The sequence below is a fragment of the Salarias fasciatus genome, chromosome 15 (genome assembly GCF_902148845.1).
Source record: "Salarias fasciatus chromosome 15, fSalaFa1.1, whole genome shotgun sequence".
Classification (NCBI taxonomy): Eukaryota; Metazoa; Chordata; class Actinopteri; order Blenniiformes; family Blenniidae; genus Salarias; species Salarias fasciatus.
The window spans coordinates 10462373-10487563 of NC_043759.1; the positions used below are offsets into that span (position 1 = coordinate 10462373).

Genomic DNA, 25191 nt, shown 5'->3' on the forward strand with positions numbered 1-25191 from the left:
CCTCAGGATCCACTCCCTACTAATCTCCAGATAACACTGCATGCTAGTTCAGCATAATAAATCTTTGGGAAATGGTATCCTCGCCACAAAACGTGTGTTTTTTGTTGAATTATCACAGGATTATCTTAAGTTGACTGATGTTGGAGTTTTCCTTCAACCTAAACAACAGATTTTACTGTGACACTGACTTTCCATGTTCACGCAGCTCACTGAGGCTAAATCACGGGTGAGCAGGTGTGTAGTGAACACTTCTGGACTGCTGTCCAACTCTCAGCTTACAGAACATGAGGAGCTTCTCTTATTGATCATGAGTGTCTCGCCGTTATTCTGTTTGGTGAAGTCATGTCTGCTGGTCACATTTTTAATTCAGTTCAATCATAAACATGATATTATCAAATGTCCTTGTTTTAAGACTAATTTAAGACACATTCAATCTGTCTCCATTATAAAAACTGGGCTATTAAAGTGCAGAGTTGGATTCCGGTGAATATCAAAGTGCTTTTATTGATGTTTTATGGACAATTATTAGTCAATTATTATGCGCCGCCGCCAACGCAATCAATCAAAACAAGTGTGTGTTTTCATTTGTACTTTTGACATCTGAACAACATCCCGTCTTACAAATGTTGGCTGACTTTGCTTTATGAAGGTATTTATTAACTTTTTTTATGTGAGCATGAAACAAAGTAATCAGAGGTAATCTTCCTCCTGATTGTGTCAGTGAGCGTGGTTATTGTTTTGAAGCCTTTCTTTACCTCGCAGGGCGGTCTTGAGGTTGACTTTGGCTTGGCGGTGGAGGTCCTCTACACACGGCGGCCTGCTGCCTGGTAGGAAGACGTTCTCCTGCTGGTGCCACGGCGCCGTGTAGTGGACCGTCCACTTGCTCTCTTCATCCAGGTTAGACACGGCTAAAGAAAACACAGAGATTAAGCAAGGTCAGTTTGGTTTTGTTGTCTTTTTGGTGCTATCAGACGATGTGTATCTCAAATCATTGTTGAGTCATAAGGTCTCCAGAAAATCCTAAAGGAAGTTCCCTTGATGTCTCGCATCCCTTCACAGTTTCTAAGCCCAACCACTGAGAAAACCAGGTGTCCTCTAAAGCACTCCGCAAAGCATTTTTGTGCGTTTGTGAGAGAAAAGGAAGGGGAAGGAGAACGGGCTGTTTTGTATGAAGGTGTCAGCCTCAACGCCATCAACCTGACACTTATCTGAGACATCAGCAGGCCACACAAGTCTCGGGGGGAGGGATGAATCTGATGGGGTAGGTTGGAGGGAAACGCTGACCCGTTGATATTCAACTGAAAAAAGACCCCGACACAACTGGACATCTCCAAAACATCTTTCTAGAGGAAGAGCATTTTGATAATACTGATAGCTTTAAGTCTGCTTTAATCCTTTGGTCAAGTCAGCACAACTGGCCGCAGTGGTATTCAGGCCACAGCACACAAGAAAAACAGCCCTTGCATGCCATTTTTAAATATTAATGACCAAGATCCCTTCTCTCAGTCATATAACCACATGACACTGCTGCACTGCCGCAGCTCATGCCATCATCACATGTAAGCCCATAGATGCAGCGTGCAAAACCAAATCAATGGTTAAAAGGAAAAAAAAAAAAAAATCACAATTCAATGGGGATCAATCATTCAATCTATCAAAGCCATAAGTCATCTTACCAAGCGAGCGTACCCAAGCCAAAGTTGGCGACCGTGGATGTAGAATTATCTCCATTTATGCAGCCAAATGGGAGACAAATCAACTGTTTGTCCTGTGTCTGACTGCCACAGCACGTCCATCTGGTGGCTGGGAGAGGAGCAGGGGATGGGACGACCCGGGAGGAAAGGGGACGGACCACAGCGGTCAATGCAGTGTTTGGAGGGGTTTTCACAGGTGCAAATGAGCCACAGCGGGACGCCTGGAGAGCTGGACTATGCGTGTGCATGTGTTAAGAGGGGTGTGGGTGGTGGAGGGTTTTGGTTGACCTAAACAAACTGGTTGATCAAGCGGTAAAGTTTTGGGTGACATAACGAAATGTATGCATGTCTGCAACACACAAAGAGGAACACAAAGGTATCTGTAGATTTGAAACAGGGGTTTCCTGTCAGGTCCTGTGGTTTGTGACAAATGGCACCTTGTAAATGTCACATGAAAGATAAACAGCCATGTTACAAAGCTGACAGTCTTTAAAACCTTCAAAATTGACGGTTTTCTGTTGTTCACTTAAGTTCATTACACCTTTAGTTCTTTCAGATGTATTTTTTTCTCTCCTCTTTACCTTGACGTGATTTGATGGCGTACGCCTGTCAAACATTTCCATGCTTGCTGTGTGAGTGAGTGATTATCTACCCGTGGCTCGGTCATGCTGCTCTGCAGCGTGCCTGCTTTGATCAAACATGTCAATCAGCTGCATCACGAGGCAGAACTGTCCTGAGCACAGGTCTGGACGAGAGAGCGGCAACGGGACACACAAAACAAAATGTACACATAGGCCAATCAGTGCCACTGGAAACCTGAAAGTTGATGGTTTTTTTTTTTTTTTTTTAGTTTGGATCAATTCTGGACAGTCCTCCTCTAAGTGCGTGAACAAGTGTCCAAAAGATTTTCCATTCTCACCGTTTCTCCCACACTCTCAGCACAGGTATCCCCACCCCCAACCTCCTTTCACAAACCGAGGGGTCTGAATAGACCTCAGTGAGCTATAGGCAGGCCAGGGACACGGGGACTAAGGACACAAAGCATGTATTGTCCCCCTGCATCAGTCTCCACATCAGCCCTTTCAGTGCCACAATACCCCCTAGCTCCCCAACACACACGCGCGCGCACACGCAGTGCACGCACGCACGCACACACACACACATGACTCTGGCGCGAAAGTCTTTTAGAAGTCCACTAATCCCTCCGCCCACTGACATCCCATCTCTCCCTGCGCTCTTTAACAGACGGACGCAGGCTAAGGACAAGTGCCAAAACAAGCCACTGAACTTCACAATGCAAACGCTGCGTATGGACTGCCTGGAAAAAAAAAAAAAAAAAAAAACGCACGAGCGTGCACACGCACGGCAGAGCTGAGGGATGAGCTGCGAGGATCAATAACCGTAATCAAACCATATCGACAGTCGCGGCGTTAACCCTGAACTGGGTCCCAAATTGTGCACCAGCCAATACAGAGTATTGACTCCCGGTCATGATACATTTCCAAAAAAAAAAAAAACATATTCAGAACCTTTGTTTAACCTTTGACCCATTTAATTTAACAACCTTACATCTTCAATCTGCTAATATGACAGATTGTGCATTAAGATTGTGCGTTGATTTTGTTAAAAAAAGAGTAAATCTTGCGGATGCATTGACCACAGAAGAGCCCTGGGGCTCCAGTGTTCAGTGGAGGCTGCTGAGGAACGCCGTGGCGCTTCGCCGAGGAGCAAAGTGCAGGCATGTGCAAGATGGTACGATAAGATGTGAGAAGTCTGAAAATGCTGAGGCAATGATTAACTATATCACCTTAGCCTTGGCTGGGGATCACACGTGGGCTATAAATACCTTACAGATTGTCGCTCGCCGCCCTCCAACTGGACGCTGCCAAGCCGTCATATACTTAAGACACGGACTGATAAAATAACAGCCTCGCAACATAACTAATCTCCTTAACCATAATCTACTCCGCGTACCTTCAAGCCTATCTTTGATATCACGCCGAAACCAGTAAAGTTCTGAATTTCTACAAGAATGGGAGCAGATCTGTTTCAACAAAGTGACCGACTTTAGGTGCCTCCAAACTATCACTTAAATACGTAAATGCTGCTGGGTCATTTAGTTTCACTGCTTGGAGTCTCGGCCCAGCGGTTACCTGGTAACAGGGTGCAACAGAGGGTCGCGTCTGGGCTCAGCAGTGTGGCTGTACCGCCACAGGAAGCAGTTTTAATGAAATCATGTAAAAATCATTAAAGCTGGTGTCCCACGGATGCAGAAAATTACAAGTAAAAGCCATTAAAGTTGGTATACTGAGATTAAATAAATAGAAAGCTCCAGGAAATTCACACAGACCAGAAACTTACTGTCCATTCTGTATGAATTTTAATAGAAAATATAGGTCTTGATCACTCAACAGATGCGTTATTAATCAGACTGAAATAAAGAAAAATATCTTACCCTTTCTTTTGAAGTACTTGATCACAGATTTTAACGAGGTCCCGATAAAAACCATTATTCCGACTGTGTGTGAGTCTCCCTTTAAAATAAAAAGTGCCACAATAAGGCACAAAAAAAGAGAAATCCAGGGAACACCAGAGCGAGGGGATCGGGACGAAGGCGCACTGGCATCGGCACTCCTCCACTCACATTCTCACTACGCCGCAGCTTTTCTGTGAGTGTGTGTGTGTGTGTGTGTGTGTGTGTGAGTGAGTGTGTGAGTGAGAGAGCGTCTACTACGCTCACAATAAGTCTCTACTCCTGTCTTTCTAAACACACACACGGTCCACCACGCCCCCCCCCCCCATCATCACCACTACACTCCTCCCTCAGGCGGTCCAGTCCTCGTAGACAGACGCACGCACACACGCGCGCACACACACACACACACACACACACACACACACACACACACACACACACACACACACACACACACACACACACACACACACACACACACACACACACACACACACACACACACACACACACACACACACACACACACACACACACACACACACACACACAGCAGGAGGGGTGTAGGACCGGCCCCTCTGTTCCTCTGTGCTTTGGTTACCAAGGAGTTCTGGCTCCTTTCCCTTTATTTCTCATCATCAGTCATTTTCTCGTGTCGTCTTTACCCCTCTACGCTCCCGCTCCACGCTGCGGAGAGTACGGCTTCAAGTGGAACTTTTCTGTTCCGGCCGACCTGCTCAATCAATACTCATAACTGTACTCTTTCCCTCCTCCTTTCTCTTCTTTTGATAAAAAAATATGCCCTGCTTCTTTCACTGCTATGAAAGACTCATCCCTGGAATATTGATGCATATAATTAAACTATGTGCCACCTCTTCAGAGGAACCTTCTACATCCTTGGAGGAAGAAAAAATAAAAAAAACACACACACTGAGCTTCTCACAAGGTATTCTCCAGGGGATTCAGCTTCCACCTGCATGCAAAGAGCAATCCAAACAGAGGACATAATTACACACAGAGCATCGCACAGCTGCACGTGCGTTTTCATCTAGCTCTGAAATACGGTAAAACAAATCCAACACTAAATTTTCATATACAGGTCATCCTAGTTGGAAGGAAAATGTCACTGGTATCTGTGATTTCCTCTTGTCGCTCATCTCAATCAACTCTTCCTCTTTGGTCGGATCGTCTCCAGCCTGCTGTGCGCGCACATGGCGGCTGAATCTGTGCCGCATAAATATAGAGCACATACAATCCTCCCATTGTCCGACCTGCCCACAATCTATCACGCGCACACACTCCAGCACCCACCCATTCAAACACACACCCATGGAGGGCAGGGCGGCCCCTCCTTCCGCGATTGTATTTCATTTCAGCCAAAGTGGTTGATGAGGGGAGGGAGGGGGCGTGTGGGAGGAGGGGGGGCTGCAACATGAGCTTGAATAGAGTGCAAATGATCCTTGAATTTGTGGATTTCTTTTTTTTTCCCCCCCTGCTCACCACCAGCCTCCCTTTACTGAACCTGTTCGGTCTATCTCTGAAGTGCAGTGCGAATGTGCAGACTCAAGGTTGAGTTCAGTTTTAATCATTTTTGTTTAGGTTAATATGATATTCTGCTGTTGCCTCTGTGCTGTGACGTGTCTATTACAGCAATCATCGGCTGGAAAAGAGATTCTGAGGTTCTGGAGGAGTGGATGCATGTCTGATGAAGGTTCAACATGTGTTTGACCTGTTTCCAATATCAGTATCACAAAAACATTAAACCAAAAGCAAATACTCCAAAAACTCTCAGAGTTGCTGAAATTTTTTAAGATCCAATAATATGGTTGTAGTACAAACAGCGCTGTAACTAATTAAGATTTCAGTTGCTTTAATCATGCGTTTGACGTTAATTAATGACTCTAAACTGCCCAAAGGCGGAAATATGAGTGTTTCCCTGCAGTTGCCCTGTGACGGAGTGATCACATGTCCAAGGTGAAGGTGGACCATCACATTTTCCAAGATTCAGCTGAGATCAGCACCAACCCGATGTGACCCTAAATTCAATTAACTAGGCTGGATGGACGGATGGATGGATGGATGGATGGATGGATGGGTAAGCTCAAGTCCTGTGTGTTTTGACAGCCGCTTCTTATTGGCTTACATGACATCCAGCATGGCACACGTACAGTATTAGGATAATTAATGCAGACACAAGCCCAAGCAGAATCTCTCATTAAAAGGCCTATTGTTCTTAGGGCAGTGTCAACACACGTACACACAAGTGTGCACACGCACGCACGCACACACTATAAGAGGCAGGTCAACATATCCGCCGGAGAAGCGCTTCAAATGTAGGCCACCTCTTGGATTAGTGATATCCGTTCAGCCATACGTCCTTCTGCTCTTCCTCGCCGAGGAGAGGACGCCCCCACTGCACCCCAGCCCAAACAATATCAATCTTTCATCTGTTCATGCTTCAGGCCGGATGTGAAGGACGCGCGTCGGGACTCTGTGAATGAAGCCCGAACCGAAGAAAACTGGCTATTTATAAACCAACCACTAACATTTTTTCAGATCCAAGAATACTCTAATTATTAGTATCTTATCACTACAGATGCACATATCCATGATTAGTCTATTTAAATTTAGAAAATTGCAAAATATGACCGTGTCGAGTGCTCAGATTTATAAAGGCAAATTGAATGATGAGTTTTGCTTATCCACGCCAGACATGGACATCCAGCAGCCCTCGGGCAATATGTGGCCAATGTCTTCATTCTTTGCTGACCATCATTATCGGTGAAGATTATGAGGAGAGGAAAGTAATTTTATGCAGATTTGAACTGTAATTTCATAATCTATAGCAATTAAAGTGCAGAAAACCCTTTTAATTTTTATTATTAGTGGTAGCTTAACAACTAGTCTTTGTTCATAATAATCAGAGCATTCAATTTCTGATCGCGGCAGTACAACCTGTAAGTCTCAGCATTTTCTGATGGCTGAATTTCTTAATTGATTGGTTACTTCAGATTTAAAAAATTCCACAAATATTTTGTTTCTTTGCAAAATGCTGAGCAGTTTCAATTACCAGGATTAGTTCAATCTTTTCCTTTGTGATGAAAATATCAGAAATTTATTAGGGTACAGAATCAGAGCACATGAAGTCATGAGGTGGAGGAAGAGGAAGAGGGGAGAGTGAGGAAGTGAGGGAGATGAATCAGGTCATAATTATAACTCCTTAGCAGAGAGATTAATGAGGTCCTCCCGTTCGTTCCCTGGCCATTGCACTCCTCCTCCCCAGCCGTGTTTTCACACCCCAGTTGGATTTCTCCATCAACCTGGCTGAAGCAGCTGCAGTCCCCCCCCCCCCCACACACACACACACCTGACTCCTGTTTTTGTAATACCAGGCTACTGAACTCTTATTTCCTCCAGATTCACTCAAAACACCTCCGTTTTCCTGTCTTCAAAACAGTCTTTCTTACCACAGCTGCCTCTATCTAGGATTCATCTGTGCACATGCACGTGCACGCTGACAGGTCTCAGCTTTTATTTCTCTAATTGGACTTATGAAGGAGGGCTAAGCTGACCCTGTAAAGCCCTTCAACTCAACCTGATCGGCTAATGTGACCCCCCCACCCTTCCTTTCCCCCTCCTCCCTTTCTCCTCTTTCTTTTAGACGTAAGCACTTTCATGACTGCTAATGTAACCAAGACTGTATCGATTTTGCTCTCCCGACACCCCTAACCCTTTCTTCTTGCACCCTCTTGTTCGGGCTCCGACCTCGAACACCTTCCCTGCAGAGAATGTGTGAAGTGAAGATGAGCATGAAAACGTAACAGCCTCACCGACAAGGGCACAAAGGTTTCGCAGCTCTGAGTGCTTAGATTTAGATAATCAGAATTAGAATTATCATGGATTTCAAAATGACTTCAAAGGTAATGTGATTACTTTGTCCGAAAATGGAAATTGAAGTTGTTCCTTGAAGTTGAAAATCAATAGCATGAAATGCTCAAATGTCGTCCTGCAGGTTTCCACCTTTCTGTCTTGGACTCTCACACTGGCCGCTTGTTTAAAAAAGTGTTTTGGATTTCTTCAGTCATATCTGACCTCAGGTACGATCAGGTCTCGATGTAGTCCTTGTGTTACTCATATTTGTTGGCTGTCATCTACATCTTGAAAAAGGGATTTGTGCCTTGTAAGTATAGAATTAATATTACAAAAAGCAAGCAGTGCAGAGCATTTTGTCCTTCCTCCCCCTTCTCTCCTTTTCTGTGAATGAAAATCTCTAATTCATAGTATATAGAGAGCAACACCCTGGCTTTCTCATCCCCTTCCCCCTTCTTTCATGCCTACATGTCTGTGAATGAAAGCGTAGCATCGGGGGTCAATGGGAATCGGACCGCTTCTTCCTCTCTGTGATATACAGCAAGACATGAATAATCTAAGAGCAACATGAGGGTGAGGGGCCGGCCTGTGAGGAGGTACGCTGAGCTAAGTAAATCCCTCATGATTCGTGCTCTGAGGCTATTTCTGCGAAAAACCAACATTTGTTAGCTAATATTTCACACTCAACTGTTGATCAGTGTGAGCGGTGAGCCGTGTGGCTGAGCTGCGGAGACGAACCTCCACGAGACAATTAGGCCGAGTTAAACTTCAAACGCCTCTCCTGAACAAACACCGACTCTCGCTCCGGCTCCGAGTGAAGCCGAGGTGACGGGGAGGTCGGGCCGAGCAAACACGCGGCCGTTTCTGTTTTTCTGTCACTAATTATTTTAGCACGGGGTAAAGTTCCCGCGCATCTCGCACACACACACACACACACACACACATTCAGTTCAATGAACTCCTGCACTCACTGGACGACCTTTTCTCTGACTCTGAGGAAACTGAGTAAACACTCGCTGCCTCCGTCTCCGTCCCCCCTCTGTTCTGTCTCTGTGTTCAAGCAGACAGAGGTTACTGGGTAACTCCGGTCCTCCTTACCCCCCCCCCCCCCCCCCCCCCCCCCCCCCCTCCCTCCCTTCCAATACTCTTTCCATCTGACCTGCTCCATTGAAGCAGCTGGGATGCCATCGCACAGACACACACACGCACGCATTCTACAATCGCCGTGATCTGCGGACTACAGTCAAGTTAGACACAACAAGCTGAGATCGCCGTGCCAGTCTGGGCAGATTCTGGATTCCGGTTTAACCAGCTGTCCTCTGTGCAGAGAGAGAAGCTCTCACTATTCATCCAGACAGAGTCAATGGCCACTAAGCTTTTGTTTGTAGTGGTTTTCAGCGAAGGCCAATCAGCGGTGGATTTGCATTAATGTTTTGTCGAAAAACAAGTTAGGGTTAAAGAGGCTGTGTGTGAATTATTTGAGCAAATGTACTTGAGGCTACAGGAGTGGTTCAAAACATGTCATTTATTTTGGTGAAAAGGTTTTTGTGTTTGTGTTTTTGGGTGAGGCTTTTAGAAAGATTTTACCGGCCTCTTAAAACAACTGAGCGTGATTCCTGCTCAGCTGAAGTTAAATTCATGGATAAATGAAGATTTTACAACATAAATTGAGGATGGATCTTTAATATCAGCAGTGTGTGTGTCTGTGTGTATACCGGATTATTCTTTTGATTGAAAAGCAGTGGGGCCTCACTCTCTCTCTCTCTCTCTATAGGCGGATTCTCCTTTGTGATCCATGAGAAAAACCTTCCAAGCCTGGGTGACACCCTGCAAACTGAGCCCAGAGCCTCCACACATCATTTTAAATCTCATCACACCCTGCTCTTTGTATTTATGCGCTGTCTGTTTCAGATGCACAGAGAAGCCTTGATGTGGTGACACATGTATATTTGTGTTTTCTATTCAAACACAACAAAGCTGCCTTTCCTTAAACCGATGTGTGTGAAGAATGTATGGATCAGAGAGACGTCTTTTGAAAATGGATGGAACAATACCGATGTGGGCAAAATGGAGATGCTATCAAAAGGTGAAAAGACTTTCAAAGTGAGACGAGAAGAAAGAAAACGAGGCAGGAAGCGAGGTCGCATCCGCAGAAAGGTTGAGGGAATCTTTGATGTGGTAGAAGTGGAACCATATTGCTGAGTAGCGATGCGGGAAAGGATAGGATAGACCGAGTTTAGATTAGACGGAGGAAACAAGACACGCGAGAAAGGCAGCTGAGACAGAGGTCCGGGGGTGGGGGGGCAGAGCGAGAAGCTCCAGGGAGTTTGAAGGCTAAACATCCATTTGTAGGCCTTCATCTAATAGAAGGAGTGAGACAGACAAACAGACACCAAGGCTCAGCAGGCTCACCAGCCATGCCTGATCTCCTCCCCCCGAAATGTTTAACCTGGCTGCTCCCTATTGACCGCCGGTGAAATCCAAGCCAGGATGAAAGGGGAAGAAAAGTGAACACTGTGTGTGTGTGTGTGTGTGTGTGTGTGTGTGTGTGTGTGTGTGTGTGTGTGTGTGTGTGTGTGTGTGTGTGTGTGTGTGTGTGTGTGTGTGTACCTCAACTTGAGCGTACAGATACAGTCAAGTCTCTTCAGAAACATTTTACAAGAGAGCAAAACAAGAACCACACAAACAAAAGTCACGGCCAGGTTAAAGTAATACCACAGAGAGAGAAAAAAACCCTAACAACGGTGAAGTGTAAACTCTATACAAGCCTTTCCATACATCCATTGAAAGAGAAGAGTTTTACAGTCGTGTCAGCTTCGGCACAAAGAGGGCGGCTCACTCTTAAAGCGAACACGCCTGTTGAGCAGAGAGTTAAACGCTGTTATTTTACGAGCGTTCTGATTTGTAGGCGTTTGGGTGAAGCTTTTGGGGCCGCTGGAGGAGGTGGCAGCTTTGTTGTCGGTTTGAGATGTTTTACGTCTCCGTCAAAGTCGATTTGTAGCCAACGGTCCGTTTCATCCCCAGCAACGGAGTATTAAATCTAATGCAATTTGACCCGGCCGGCCCGTCACCTCCCAACGCCGGCAGAACAATAAGCTGAAACCGAAGCAGGCCGAAAAAACTTTAGAGTTGCTGTTTTCCTCAGGAATGTTAAATAGTTGATACTGGTAATGAAAAAGTCCCATTTGTTTCAGAAGTGTTAATATATTAGGTTTGTCTGTGTTTGTCTTCAGAATCATGAGTCAAGCTGTTTATTAATGTCAAACTGCATAACGGTAGACCTGATCTGCCTGCATGGCTCATTGCTCCTCTTGTTTTCTTCTAAACAGCCTGACTTCACTGTGTTTACATGTAACACCACGTTCCAGTTTGTGTGTGTGTGTGAACGCTTTCATGGCAGGACTCCAGGCAGGGAGGTCATCCAGGGCTGACCTTCACTGATAGATACAGAAAATATTAGCTCAGCTGTTTTGTTTTCAGTTCACCTGATGATCCCCCCTCCCTCTCTTTCTGTCTTTTTTTAATACTCATTATGTAGTACAGTTACAACTAATGTCTGGCATATTACTAAAATATAAATCCCATTAAAAATCCCAGAGGAAACTTCAGTTAAGCCACAAGTACCGTACGTAAAGACAGATCCCTGGCAGCGGACAGATTACATTAGGGTCCATTACCATCCAGCCACACCGGCTCCACTCATATCGACTCGTGGCACTTCTCACTCTCCAGCGGACCCTCTAGGAACCTGCAGCATCAATAACCACAAAGCCTAAATGTGTATGCCTGTGAATGTGTGAGTACAGTGAGCGTAGATATTGTGTCTGAGACATGCAGATGATGGGTTTTTTCTACATTATCATGTCCAAAAGCGACATTGTGATATGCAATCTTCTAAGTGTTATTGTGCATGTGTGAATGCATGCCTGCAGCAGTTTTTCCAATCTGGTGCACTAAGGTTGCAGACCACTAACGCGTTCCAGTGAATAATACAGGAGGTCAATATTGCTACATTGCATCCCCATTAACCCACACCTTTTATGCTTTTTCTCTTTCTTGATAAATTCTTCTGCAGATAAGCTGTAAGCTAATCAATGTCCATGTGCCTAAAGCCTATCTGCATGAAAGGATGCGAACACACAGCACATCCACATCGTAATGCCTAAACACAAAACATTATGCAGGCTGGCCCATTGGCTCCATGACCTACATTTCAACACCAGAGCTGTCTGTTTTCTTCTCCAAAGAGTGTCTTGATTGCTTCCTGTTCCTCACCTTATCCTCAATCATTAACCCATTTCATCACGAGCTCCATGAGTAGAGAGCCATAAATCCGACAATAAACACACTCCTTTTATTTATCTAAGTGTGGGTTTGTGGAATATTGGGGCGTTTCCGCATCGGAGCTTATTAAAGTGAAGTGTAATGTCAGTCTTAAGATTACTGGGAATCAATAAGCAAACATTACCAATATGAGTCACAAGTTTCAATATGTGTGGCATAAAACTGTCAGTGAAAATTGATTTACCGAGTAGCAATAAGCAGATGTGATCAGCTTTCTGTTGATATTGGGTTGAACAGATGTCAGGTTTTCCAATATGTCACAGCATGTAGTAGATTTTTCGGTTTCACAGTGAATTAGGAGCGTCTATTCACTCCTTACACGAGTCTGGTTATTGTGTTCTATGGAAACATGTAATGACTCAATTCCATTCACTTTTTAACGTGTACATAAAGCCGATGTTTGGAGTGACGTGTCACTTTTGCTGCTTCCACGACCCCCACGCCCTGCCGACGAGAGGGAGCTGTCTGGTTTCAGCGTGGAGCCGCGGAGACAGACTGAGCTAATTTAGGTTAAGTGCCTCCAGTAGCTCAAGGGCACAACGCAACAAGCCACCTGGGGCAAGCCAGCATCACAGCAAGTGTGTGTGGTATACGTGTGTGTAGGCAAACTCGGACAGCAAGAGGAAGTGGGCTAAAGCTGGAACAATTTGTGGCATGTGTGTGTGTGTGTGTTTGTCTGCAGTTTTTCCAGCACTGGAACAAAATTGACACTGTGCAGTTTGACCCATTTCCCACATGGTACCTCGCTCCTCATCAGCAGCATCAGTAGGTCACTTGGGGAGTGAAAGTGTGTGGGGGGGGGGGGGGTTGCGAAACCAAAGCACTCGATCGGTAATCAGAGACACCACCGATCGAGCAGTGACCACAAGTTTAGGAAGTGTGCAAGACAAGCGACCTCCAGGCAGTAGCACAGTTACGAGGTTAGATCTGAAGTCGGATGTCGGGTCTGGTCGGCAGGTCGATCGCCGTTATTAACCGATATACATCTGTGACGCATGACTGTGTCTGGCTCGGCTCATCAGGACGGCAACATTGATTCAATTTGCATCCCATCTCTGTTTATTTAAGTGGGGCAATGACTCAACACAAATTCTACACATCCAAATCTACAAGTGTGAAGATCAGTTTTTGCAACTGAGCAAAGAGATTACAAATTCACACTATTTTCAAAGACTAGGTTTGTAGCAGTGCAATCTACAAATAATTACAGCAAGTTCAACAAAAATGAACAATAATAACTGTTAAAGTGGTGAAAATACTACTTTATGGACAAAAAGTCCATCCGCAGCTAGACTTTTGTTGGTGTTACAAATAACCCCAAGTCAAATCATATGAAAATAAAAAACACTGGCAAAAGGTTCATGTTTTGATTCTAAATGTCCAAAATATTCAATATGTAAATAAACTCTTAGATTAGTTTAAGCCTCAACAACATGAGTCAATTTAATTATTGGAGCTGACAAGTCAAACACTTCCTGGATTCTATATCATTGAATTAGTCTGTAATTTTCTTTCACAGCCATTTCAACATCTTTTCATTCTGATTTGAATCCCTCCACAATAACCTTGAAATTGAATCAGTTTAAGATATTTCAGTCAGTTTATCTTTATGACCACTCCTCCCACTGTGACACACCACTGAGTCAGTGGCAACACCCATGGAGCGATCAATGCCGCTGACCAGGAAATAAGACAGTAATTACACACTGCTTCACAATTTTCACAAGGCACATTATCAATACGATCATCATCTGTCAGGGCCGGGATCGCAGCCTAGTTCAATAGAACTTCAGTAGATCTCAGAAAGAGATTAAAAAAACAACCTCGTGACTTCGACAATATTTCCGGATCAGATTTCATGTATACGAGAACACTGATGTAGCCCCACCGTTGTGATCTGAGGGTGGGGTTAAACATGTCTCAGGACAGATTTTAGTGCTCACAGGATGACGTGGATCAGGATCATGTGTGACACACATGAACTCATGCATCATATGACTTATCAATCAACAGATAAGGCGAAGCATCACACCGGGGTGTGTATGGGAGCACACATGCTTCATTTAATGATAATCCTATGCTGAGACCTTGTCTGGGAAAAAGGCACGACCCCAAATCCCATAAACCCCTCCTTCCCTGCCTCTCCCCTTTTCGTTTGCCCCTCCTTCCCCTTGGCTAGTGCTAAATCCTTCCTCCTTCTGTCCCATCCCAGCAGTAATGGGTGGAGAGACAATGAGTGGGCCCTCCTAATGGGCCTTGAGGGAAATGCAGCAAGCTCCCTGATCAAATACCCTCAAAATTTAAGACACCATTATTCCAAATCAAATTCCCTATGACACCTCATCTCATTTAGAAGTAGACAAATGGGCACGCAGCATCAGAGAAGCTATTAATTCAGCCTTAATTGAATTTGATAACCACACATTGAATTAAGAAACACACAAATTTAGTTTTTTTTTCCATGTAAAGTAACTTTTAGATTGGATAAAACACAGATGAGAAACTTTGGTGCTAATAAACATGAACGCTGCTCTTTGGTCTTCTGGTTGTCTGTACTATTGTGCCACCTTGTGGTGAAATGAAGCAACAGCAGAAACCTCCAGAGAGGCTCTGTGTTGTTAATTGGGAAAATATTGTTGGACTATCTTAGAGGTTATGGACCACACAGCGGTGTAGTGATTAGCGCTCTGACCTAACAGCAACAGCAAGTACTCCACTCTCCTCACACAGTCCAAGAACATGTATTTGTTATGACTTTGTAACTCTAAAATCGCCCGTGTCAGCAGAAATCAGCTTCAGTTGCCTCTGAGTTTTATTAAATATAATATAAAAGATGGATAGTTCAGTTCATTCTCCAAACAAACTTCACAGCACTGTTCTCCTGGAGTTTTTGTTTACACTGCTTGTCTTTAACTCTAATCCATCCATGTATGTGGCAAGCAGGACCCTTAAGGAAACGTTGCTATGGTGAGGATGGCAACTCATTAACGAGACAGATTTAAAGAGTCTCTTAAAATCACTTTCTCTCCTCTCTCTCTCCTCTCATAATCAGTCTCTATGGGGGGACACAAGCTTTTCAGAGGCTCAGCTTTGCTCTCTGAGGCTTAAAGGAGCCTCCAGCTGACCGGGACGTAAATGAGGACCGGGGACGGAGACCGAGGAAGGGTCCATGGATTAGAGGTAAAGTAATAAAAGATGAAGCAGGCTATTACTACCGGAGCAAATACAATCATGATCACTTTGATCTTTACATATTTGGCCACTTTGCTTTCTACTTCAAAGTGTATTAAGCTAAATTGAATGGACGCTCACAGGTCAGTACTGAATTCAAAAAGGTTTAAATTAAAATCAGATGGAAAGAAACCAGATAAATTAAATTTTCGGAGTGTCATCGGCTCACTGTGCCTCTTTTGTAAACCATGAAGAATAAGCCAGGAAGGGAACTGTGCGTGCAGGCAGGGAGCAGCAGACTGGTCGGCACGGGGTAAATAGGGCCAGAAGCCTCAGAAACCCAGACTCAAAGCAGCATGAGGTAGAAAAAAGCTCCCTCTCACAGCAGCGCTCATTAGAGAAATGAGCTGTGACTAAGGTCAGTACAGCCACGGACTGCTTAAACACACTTATCCTGCACTACATCCCAATTAGGCTTTTCCACCAACAAGACTGAGAGGAACTGCCACAGAATAAAGGAGAGTAAGAGCTGTTGTTGAAGGAAATACAGGTCAGAAGGATTGGAAATCACCTTGATAGCATAATCACAGTGATGAATTTTACACACATTAAGGGATTATAGGAAAAAAAGTGCATGCATCATTGCACACAGAATAAGAAGGAAAAAAAATAACCTGAAAAATAATTTTACTGGACGGCCTGTGCTGTGTGAGAGCGCCCCTCATTCTCTCCTCCGACACATCAAATCAATGACAGGATAAGTGACTGTGCTGCAGTGATTATCTGCCTGCTATGTCCTGATGTGATAATCAAGCCATTAGGTAAAACTCAGCTGGACACACATGGGGGCTGTTAGGCTCTCTCACACCTGCTCACTCCTATCTACACCCCCACCCACAGGTCGCCTCTCACCTCCTCCATTTGATGCAGTTTTCCCAAATGAAAAGCCAGCTGAGCCCGGACTGACCGTTAATCCAAACAAATCATCTGACACACACACACACACACACACACACACACGCAAGTCAAAACCCAAGGCTACATAAGTGTGTTTAGAAGATGGATCAATTGAAATGCTGGGAGACAAAGTAGTGAAATGGTCAGAAAATTATACAATAATAAAAAACAAAACAAAAACTATATAAAACAGTGTAAGCCAACACACATCATCAGCAACATGATGATTATATATATATATATAAATGTCTGAAAATACAAAGACTGAGATCTAAACTGGACTGGCCGTCCACATTCTTCTGTCATGACTCGATTAAAACCGATCACACGAGGTAGGAGAGCACATGGTTAACCAATGACTGGCCAGCCATTACCTATTAGTCCTCTAACAAGCGGAGAGGTCTCTGCTTTACCAGCTGAACATCCTTCACCTAATTTATCCCCCGCATTGACTGAGATGGGAAGAGGAAGAGTTGCAAGTGCTGCAGCTTTTATAAGTGGAACGGGCAAAAGAAAATAAGAGGCAGACATGCACAAACACAAACAGCGTCACAGACTTAATCAGCGAGAGGGAAAAGACTGAGAAAGATTGAGAGAGACAAGGTTGCTTTGAAGAAGAACAGGGCCTTAACCCATTTTACAGTTGAATAACCTCAGCCAACCCCTGACCCTTTATTCCCAAAACCGTGTGCGTGTGTGTGTGTGTGTGTGTGAGTGAGACAGAGAAATCCCCTTCTTTTCTCCATCTCATTAAGCCATGTGTCATGCTCTCGACTCCATTGTTCTGCCACCTCAAACCAGCAAACTGAGGGGGTTTTTCATGCACATTCTGTCTAAGAGCCAGTTCGTATTTACTCCACTGTGTGTGCTGAGGGCTTGTGAGTCCTAAAATATCAGCTAACCAACGACCGTGCGGATGACTGAGAACTGTTTCAAACTTCCTAAAATCCCTGAGTCAGAAAAGCATGAAACTTCCTGAGATAGATGGGTTTTTTTTTTCATTCAATCATTCAATGTAAGAAATTGAAAAGTCTGGTTAGCTGGTTTGTCAAAGAACTGACTGAAGAGATTAGAAACAGGTTTGTGCATATGGTAAACTTCTTACATCTCTGCAGGAGGACAAAAGATGGAGCCAGTGTATTTCGGAAGTATTGTCCCATCATAAATTGTGGGGATTTTATCACTCTCAAAGGATCGAAGAAGATGAAGAATGCAGTTCTGCTTACGCGATCACAACACTGAACGGAAGACATTGACAAAGCATCATGGTTGAGAAAAAAAAAAAAACCCCTCCCAGTTCCCACTGTGTGAATTATATTACCCTAACCCAATTTCAGTGTGGCTTCCCCCGTAAATGCAGCCAATCCATTTAATTTGGTCTCATCTAGTTACTCTACGAGCCCCGCGTCCCTCAGGTGCTCTTCCCTCGGGAGCTGTTGGCGCTGAGCAGTCGATAACTGAACCTGCCTTCCTGCCACGGGATTATGGGGATCCGGTCAAACACCTGATCCACCTTTAAATCAACGGGATAGTTTAGAAGAAAAAAAGGTTGGCTGAAGACAAAAAAAAAATAGACAGAGAGAATATAGCTAAGCTTAAAGCACTTACTATAGTATCATTTTAAAAATAAAGTATTGGTGTGAAATATAAAATATAATGTAGTAGAAGAAAATATTGTGAATAGAAACAAACAGCATGTATACAAAGACAAATGCACACAAAGGCTGGAGTAGCCAAGTTCCAGTTTGAGTTCGTATTCATGCACCGCTGAGCAGATGAGCCTCATATGCAGAGTGATTAGGAGCTTGATTCAACCTCCAGACAATACTGTACCAATGGCAGCAACATCTTGAGCTGTCACGGCAAGTTAGCCAAAGCGCGCGTGAGGACGGGCCGCAGTCGTCTGGCAGCATATTGTTACTCTACACACACACACACACACACACGCTCAGTCTTGTATTTCTATCCTTGTGGGGACCGTCCATTGACTCCCATTCATGTCTAGCCCCTAACCCTAACCCTTACCCTAACCCTAACCCACACTACAATAAAGCCTAACCCTAAAGAAATGTTTTTGCACTTTTACTTTTTTCAGTAACAACAACATGGTCAAGAAAACACTGTTTCTCCTACTTAGGACCGGAAAAAGGTCCCCACAAGGCACGTCGTTTCACGTTTTGCTATCCTTGTGGGGACATTTGGCCCCAACAAGGATAGAAATACGAGAACACACACACACACACACACACACACACACACACACACACACACACACACACACACACACACACACACACACACACACACACACACACACACACACACACAGAAATAAAGAGTTTAGTTCTAACAAGCAGAAAGACCACATAAAATGTATAGTGGAAAGATAATATGAAGCCATTACAGAACGATTTAAAAAGTTATGTTGATGGAAAGTCTCTGCTTTAAGCGGCCTTGTCTCATTACCTTCTTCCATTGCATGTTCTGTTATATTTTGACATAAACATTAGATGCTGTTACTCATTTCTGGTTTATGGTTAAACTCTCGGATGTCAGAACTGTATAAAACACTGTGAACACATGACTTCCGCTCTCCCGTCCATGTTTTAGGATGTTCTTTTATCTCCCTGATGGCTCCTTTATGTAGCGGCAGGGTGAAAGTGGGTCACCTCTATAACCCCGTCAGTGTCGGCCCGGCGCCCCTGTACCGTCAGCTCTGTATTAACACTTCCCTGCAGGCCTGGTCCATCACCTCCAGCTGCTACCTATTATGTCTCGTTCCCAGGGGTGATCGCCCAGCGGAGCATCCTCGGCGATGTCTGTCCTAAATAAGAATTAAGTACGATCTGGGTGCAAGCATGTGCATGCAGATGCAAGATGCATCCATGCAGTGTGTGCACGAAAGAAAATATGCAGGCTGAAATAATATATATGTATCAAAAAGAAAGTATGGAGAAACAGAGTTAACTTCCAGTAACCCTAAGCTGCATGTCAAGTTACATCATTAGTGCAGCTCTGTCAGCTTCACCCAATTCTTGCCTGGACAACCCCCCTCTCATACAGGAAAGGTCAAAGGTCTCTGAGGTCACAAAGCCACAATCTGCACCCATGCTGGACAGGAGACTCAGCAAAAACACACGTACACACACACACACACTCAGGTTCACCCTTACTCACAGAAGACAGACGGCACAGATCACCCTCAGTTACACTGGGATGAGAATCAGCTAATCAGAAGCGACAAAGCCCGGCTTGGGAAAAGCTTCCACCGCATGTGTTGTGATTCTCTGACACTGTGACATACAATGTATAATTGTTTCCTACAAACAGCTCAGGTGACTTAAGTACATGCTGAAGAAGAAGACTTGCTCCCCGGCCAAGACAAACATCGCAATTATCCCTGCAGCAAAACAGAAATGTGGCGTTGTGTTCAGTCTCTAAAGCCTGACTAAGAGGCTACAAGATACAACCTCAAGAGCGGCAGCTCTACAATTGGAGGCAAGGATCCCTGAAATCATCAGTGTGTTTCTGTTTACAATGTCTACTGTCCTTTAATGAAAAAGGACAGAAACTACAAAAACAGTTTCAAAGATAATGAAGATGCACAGTAACTCTCAAAGACACAACAGACAGTTTGCACAGTTCTCTAGTCTGTACCTTGGCCGTCTTTGCAGGGTTTTGTTTTCCCCGGTGATCCATTAGCAATCGGTCCAAGCATGGGTTTGGGGGTCCAGAGTGAGTCCTGTTTCTGGTGCACCTTGGACACGGAGAGCAGGCGTTTGCGGAGGCAGCCCTCTGGCCTGGCGGTCCTGGGGCTGGGGAAGGCCTGCGTTTGGAGGCTGTTCCCCATCTTGCTGGCGGGCTGGAAGGAGCACGGGGTTCGCTTCTCGCCGGGGGGTTCCTCATAGCAGGCCCGGTCCCAGCAGCCCGCCGCCGGCTCCGAGGAGAGGCAGTGCACATATGCGATCATCCCCAGCTCAGGGCTAAAACCCCGCCACCTGCCCTCCCCTGATCTGTCCACAACCAAAGCCCCCAACTACTCCTCCTCCTCCTCCTCCTCCAAGCACGATCTTCCTCTGGACTCTCCACTGGAGATGATGGGATAAGGGGTGACTAAGGGGATGTGCGTATGTGGGAGTCCACCCCCCTTATGCTCAAACCCCCAACAGGCCTCCCCCTCTCTTTCTGGGAAGATGGGCTGGAGGTTTTCGTTACCCACCAGGGACACGATCCCCCCGTCTCCTCCTACTGTTTTTGTCTTTCCTCTCCTCCTTTCTTGGGATCCTATTGACTCGCATTGATTTGCCTGACAAAGGAAGGCTTTGCTCAGTGTTCAATTACAAGCCTTAACTCCAAAACAAATATTGCACCAAAATGTTGCATAAATAAATCTGGTCATAAATCCTGCAGTAGGCAATAACTACAATTCTCACCCCAGAAATTGAGCATAAAAAAATTCTTCAATGCTCCAAAGATGCAACACTGAAGTTTAAAAAACAAGGATCAGCGTCTCAGTGGAAAATCCTGTGGTTAGAGCATGTTTTTCTTGTGATTGTTAAGCTGTCCATTGCAATAACCAACCATGAAGTTTTTAAAAAAAGAACAGGAAAAAACAAAAGAGATTCCCCAAAAAAGTCGGCAAACAGGCCAGGTCCATCAGTTATGGACTGTCTCCTTTGGTACACTCAAAAAGGTTAAAAAAAGAAATCAATAAATCTGTATTTTAAAAGAAGTGCTCGGGCAGGTCTGCAGCATCAGGGAGGACCCTCGCTGCTCTGCCAGCAGCCGTCTGAGACGGAGCATCAGCATTGTCCAGTTGCCTCCACATGGCATCTCCGCTCAGCTCCTCCTCCTCCTCCAACTTGCTCTTTTCCCCCGGTGCTGTTCTAATCTGTAAACCCAGATTATCCAGCCTCCAGCCCCTCGCCTCTGATTGTGACGGACACCCTCGCACACCACAGATGGACACCAGGCTGCAGTTAATCAAAGGCACCACTGCCACTTTACAGACGTGTGGAAGTTCAAGAAGACGTGACGTGAAGCGCGTTAGCCGGTTAATTTGGGTGAAATCAAACTGCTGCCTGAGATTTAGCCTCACATGACTAGAGTTACCCAGCATGCATCCGATTGAAAGCGTCAGAGTCGTTTAAAATGCACAAGGCGCGCGCGCACACAGGCATAACAACTTTGCATGCAAACGGATTTAAATTAAATTGGAAGCTACAGCAAAGCACAGAGTCCAGATGGAGCAAGATGTAATACCTGACAGTCGAACGCAGACAGATGTAAACGCAGCAGACAGCAGATAAAAAGATAAGTGCCTCACAAAGAGACACACACAGATTAACCAACAGGATGAGGGTAGTCACAAGTGGCAAGAAAAAAGGTTGAGACTAATCTACCAGGTGAAGGTGTGTTTGTCTGCATTATCCTTAACCAGCGTTGCAGTCAAACTTAGTGATATCATGACTGAAATAGTTAAATGATTCGAAAACCTGAAAAGTGGGTAATACACAGCATACTGTAGCACCTATACAAAAATATCAAGTTATTCTGTAAAATAGAAACCCAGATGACAAAAAAGAGCAGTCAAAGAGAGAGACCTTAGAAATAGTCACTAGTAGATAGCCAAAGCGAATGTCTCCCTCTGGTGGTCGCCATCACATGTAACAGCTTTATCAGTCCATCCCCATACTTAAGCTTCTGTCAGCAAATTTCCAATCCAGCAAATCTTTATTACCCTTTCTGGCAGTAAAATGCTAAACACAACCTAATATTTGAAATATATATATAAATATATATATATATATATATATATATATATATATATATATATATATATATATATATATATATATATCAATGCATAACTGATGAGTATTAATCAGTGATGACAGACGGTAATTATATTACTGATATTAGTCTTGTTCAATAAATCACTTAACATATTTCCCATGAAACGCTGTGGTGGATGAGCTCTGTCAGTTTTTTATGGCTGATTGATAAAATTGTGTGCTACATGTGCGTTAATGTTTGAATTCTAAGTTCTCTCTGCAGGCTGTTTATTTGGCAACCTTGAATTTGTAAAATGTTGATAAACATATTTACAGGTTACATTGAAATATTTAATGGATTATTAGGAAAAATGAAGACACTTTATGTGGAGATTAATTTGTCAGAAAATGCTTAATCTGATGTCTGGGTTTGTAAAGTCACTGTACCTCAGCAGAAAGAGGGAGAGAATGTGTGTGTGTGAGTGCTTGAGTGTGTGGGTGTGTGTGTGTGTGTGTGTGTGTGTGTGTGTGTGTGTGATACAGCCAAAACCTCTGCAGATATCTCCAGGCTAAAACAGCCATTACCGATGGTTATCATCTCCACAGCACAGTTAGGCAGCCAACACACAAGCTGATTACAAAACCCAAACCACAATGTGCACGCACACGCACACACACACACACACACACACACACACACACACACACACACACACACACACACACACGCATACAGAAAGGACCAACCACAGAATACACACGCACTAACATAAAACAGTGTGCGGACACATGTGGCCCGCTGGGCATGCCAAAAAGATTTTGGCTGTGGCCTAAATTGCACTTAACACTGTTGTTGCCCTAAATCCGCAAATACATAGACGCAGTGGGTCATCCAGTTCACATGCAGAACGGCATCAGGGGCTGTAAAGTCAAGTGGTCCTGCACATTTACTGGCATCATCACAGCAGGGGGCATTGTGTGTAAATACACACAAACATCACTGTGAACTAATGTCAAGAGTGTGTTTAAGTCTTACCGAGGGCCAGAGTTGATGGAGGGTTAAACTCACAAAACGCGCTGTCTGTGAATGTCTAAAGTAACTGCTTGTATGGATTTATCTGCATTATAGTCTTAAATAACGCTGAAACCTGTGTGTTTTCATACTGTGTTTTAATTGTGTGTGTGAGTGTGTGCGGTGGGGGGAGCAAAGCGGAAGGATTTGGGAAAGGGACAATAGTAACCATGGATACACGTGGGTCTGAATGGCGCGAGCGGAGCACCTGCATGCTGAGCTAGTCCTCTGTCTGGGGAAGTCATCCACGCATCCACAGGGAGTCGGCCATTGTCCTCTCAAACTTCACCCACAACAACTTTTCCAGCATTGTCCCTGGAAGCACCGCCAACCCCACCGCGCTCGCCTCCTCCAGTACTTTTCCCTGCATTATCATTCCCTCCAACACAATGAGATCCTGTTAATGACTCCAACATCTTCTTATCGACATCTACACCTCCTAAAAATAGGAGGAAAAGGCCTATTGTTCTGTAAACCCTATTCAGAGGATGAAAAGTTCAATGGAATTCCATTCAGAGGTGACTGAAACTCCGCCATATGTTGTTTATCTATCAGGAACAGAAATCCCCTCCTCATTTGAAGTCTTCCTTCAATCATTTAGTGTAAGACGGGCAGTTCTCTGATTCTTAGTAGCTTTTGAAATATCAAGACATCATTGAGGGTCTTTATGGGTATGAGAAGTACACAGTCCAGAAGCTCCCTGCCATACTGAGTGTGAGAACATCCGTCAACATTACTACCCAGCAGGCCAGGGGGCAGATAGCAGGTCAGCCTGGGGTCAAGAGGTCAGCAGTGTCAATGGACACGCTGCACAGGTGCTGCGGTTATAGAGAGACTCCCTCTTCCACACTCAGACAGGTTAATGATGGAGGCCGTTCAGTGAGGAATGAAGGATTTACAATCTAGAATTTCTGTTTTTGTAGGGGTCAGTTTTTACTGTGGACAATAGCTTCAGCTCTGTTTCACAGTAAAAGCTCGTGTGCTTCACCTGCGTATCGAATATGTGCCTAATCTGCAAATGATTAAACATTCTGATTGAATTGCAGTGGAACTGGATGTCATTTCAGGGCTTTCACACTGTAGAGAGCGGGTTTCATCTGGCCCTCTACTGCTACCCACAACAATTTCAACTATCAAAACCTATGAGGCCTCTATAATGCACAAACAACCGTAATTAGAAGCTGAAAACAAACCAGAAAACACTCGGCTGACGTCCACCCAGCCACAGATATGTTCTTCCTGATCTGACACGGCCTGAGCCGCCCTCAGCTGACCCCAGAACCAGGAGGTCGGATGAACTCTCTGCAGTGTTTTTGCTTGACGAGGCTTAAACCAATGCCGAATTTCTTTTCCCCCCCCACCCTCACACTGCAGGAAACCTCCAATCTGAGTGAGAACGACAACTCCGACTCCAGCTAATCCCCCACTCACGCCTCATCCCGCTGGCTGCACAGGACTGAGGCTCAAGTGCAGAAATAACTTATGTAAGAAGCCAGAAGCCGCAGCAACACGGAGAGCCTAATTCTAGCCTTGAAAAATGGCTCGGATGAAAATGCAAGGCTTCGACCGGGGGAGGAGGGGGGCGGCCGCGGTGGTCAGGACAGATGAGAATTCACTCTGGACACAGCTGGATGTGGAGGAACATGGACTGAAATGTGTCACATCTGCCCCGCAGTTGGCAGCCGCAACTGAGGGGGGTTTGTTGTTTAAATCATAACGTAAGTAGACGTTCACTCACTGGCAGCTGATGCAGAGCAATCTACTGGTCAGATCACAGTTTTTAATGTATTACTGAGTATTTGGGTCAGTTCGACAAGGCTCCTGAAGCTGGAA

The 25191-nt window shown here is 44.7% G+C and overlaps 2 protein-coding genes across 7 annotated transcripts in view; one reads left to right on the forward strand and one right to left on the reverse strand.

Moving 5' to 3' along the window:
• Window positions 1-25191, forward strand: part of cmtr1 (cap methyltransferase 1) — a 506633-nt gene that overhangs the window by 35458 nt on the left and 445984 nt on the right. The gene's annotated exons all lie outside the window — the stretch shown is intronic.
• Window positions 1-25191, reverse strand: part of nhsl1b (NHS-like 1b) — an 85258-nt gene that overhangs the window by 18242 nt on the left and 41825 nt on the right. For 5 of the 6 annotated variants that reach the window (XM_030111079.1, XM_030111077.1, XM_030111082.1 and 2 more), the window contains one exon: window positions 756-908. In XM_030111079.1, the coding sequence (XP_029966939.1) occupies window positions 756-908 (153 nt within the window). Of the gene's footprint in view, window positions 1-755; window positions 909-4149; window positions 4403-25191 lie in introns of those variants that run through there. The other variant, XM_030111080.1, reaches the window with a different exon arrangement.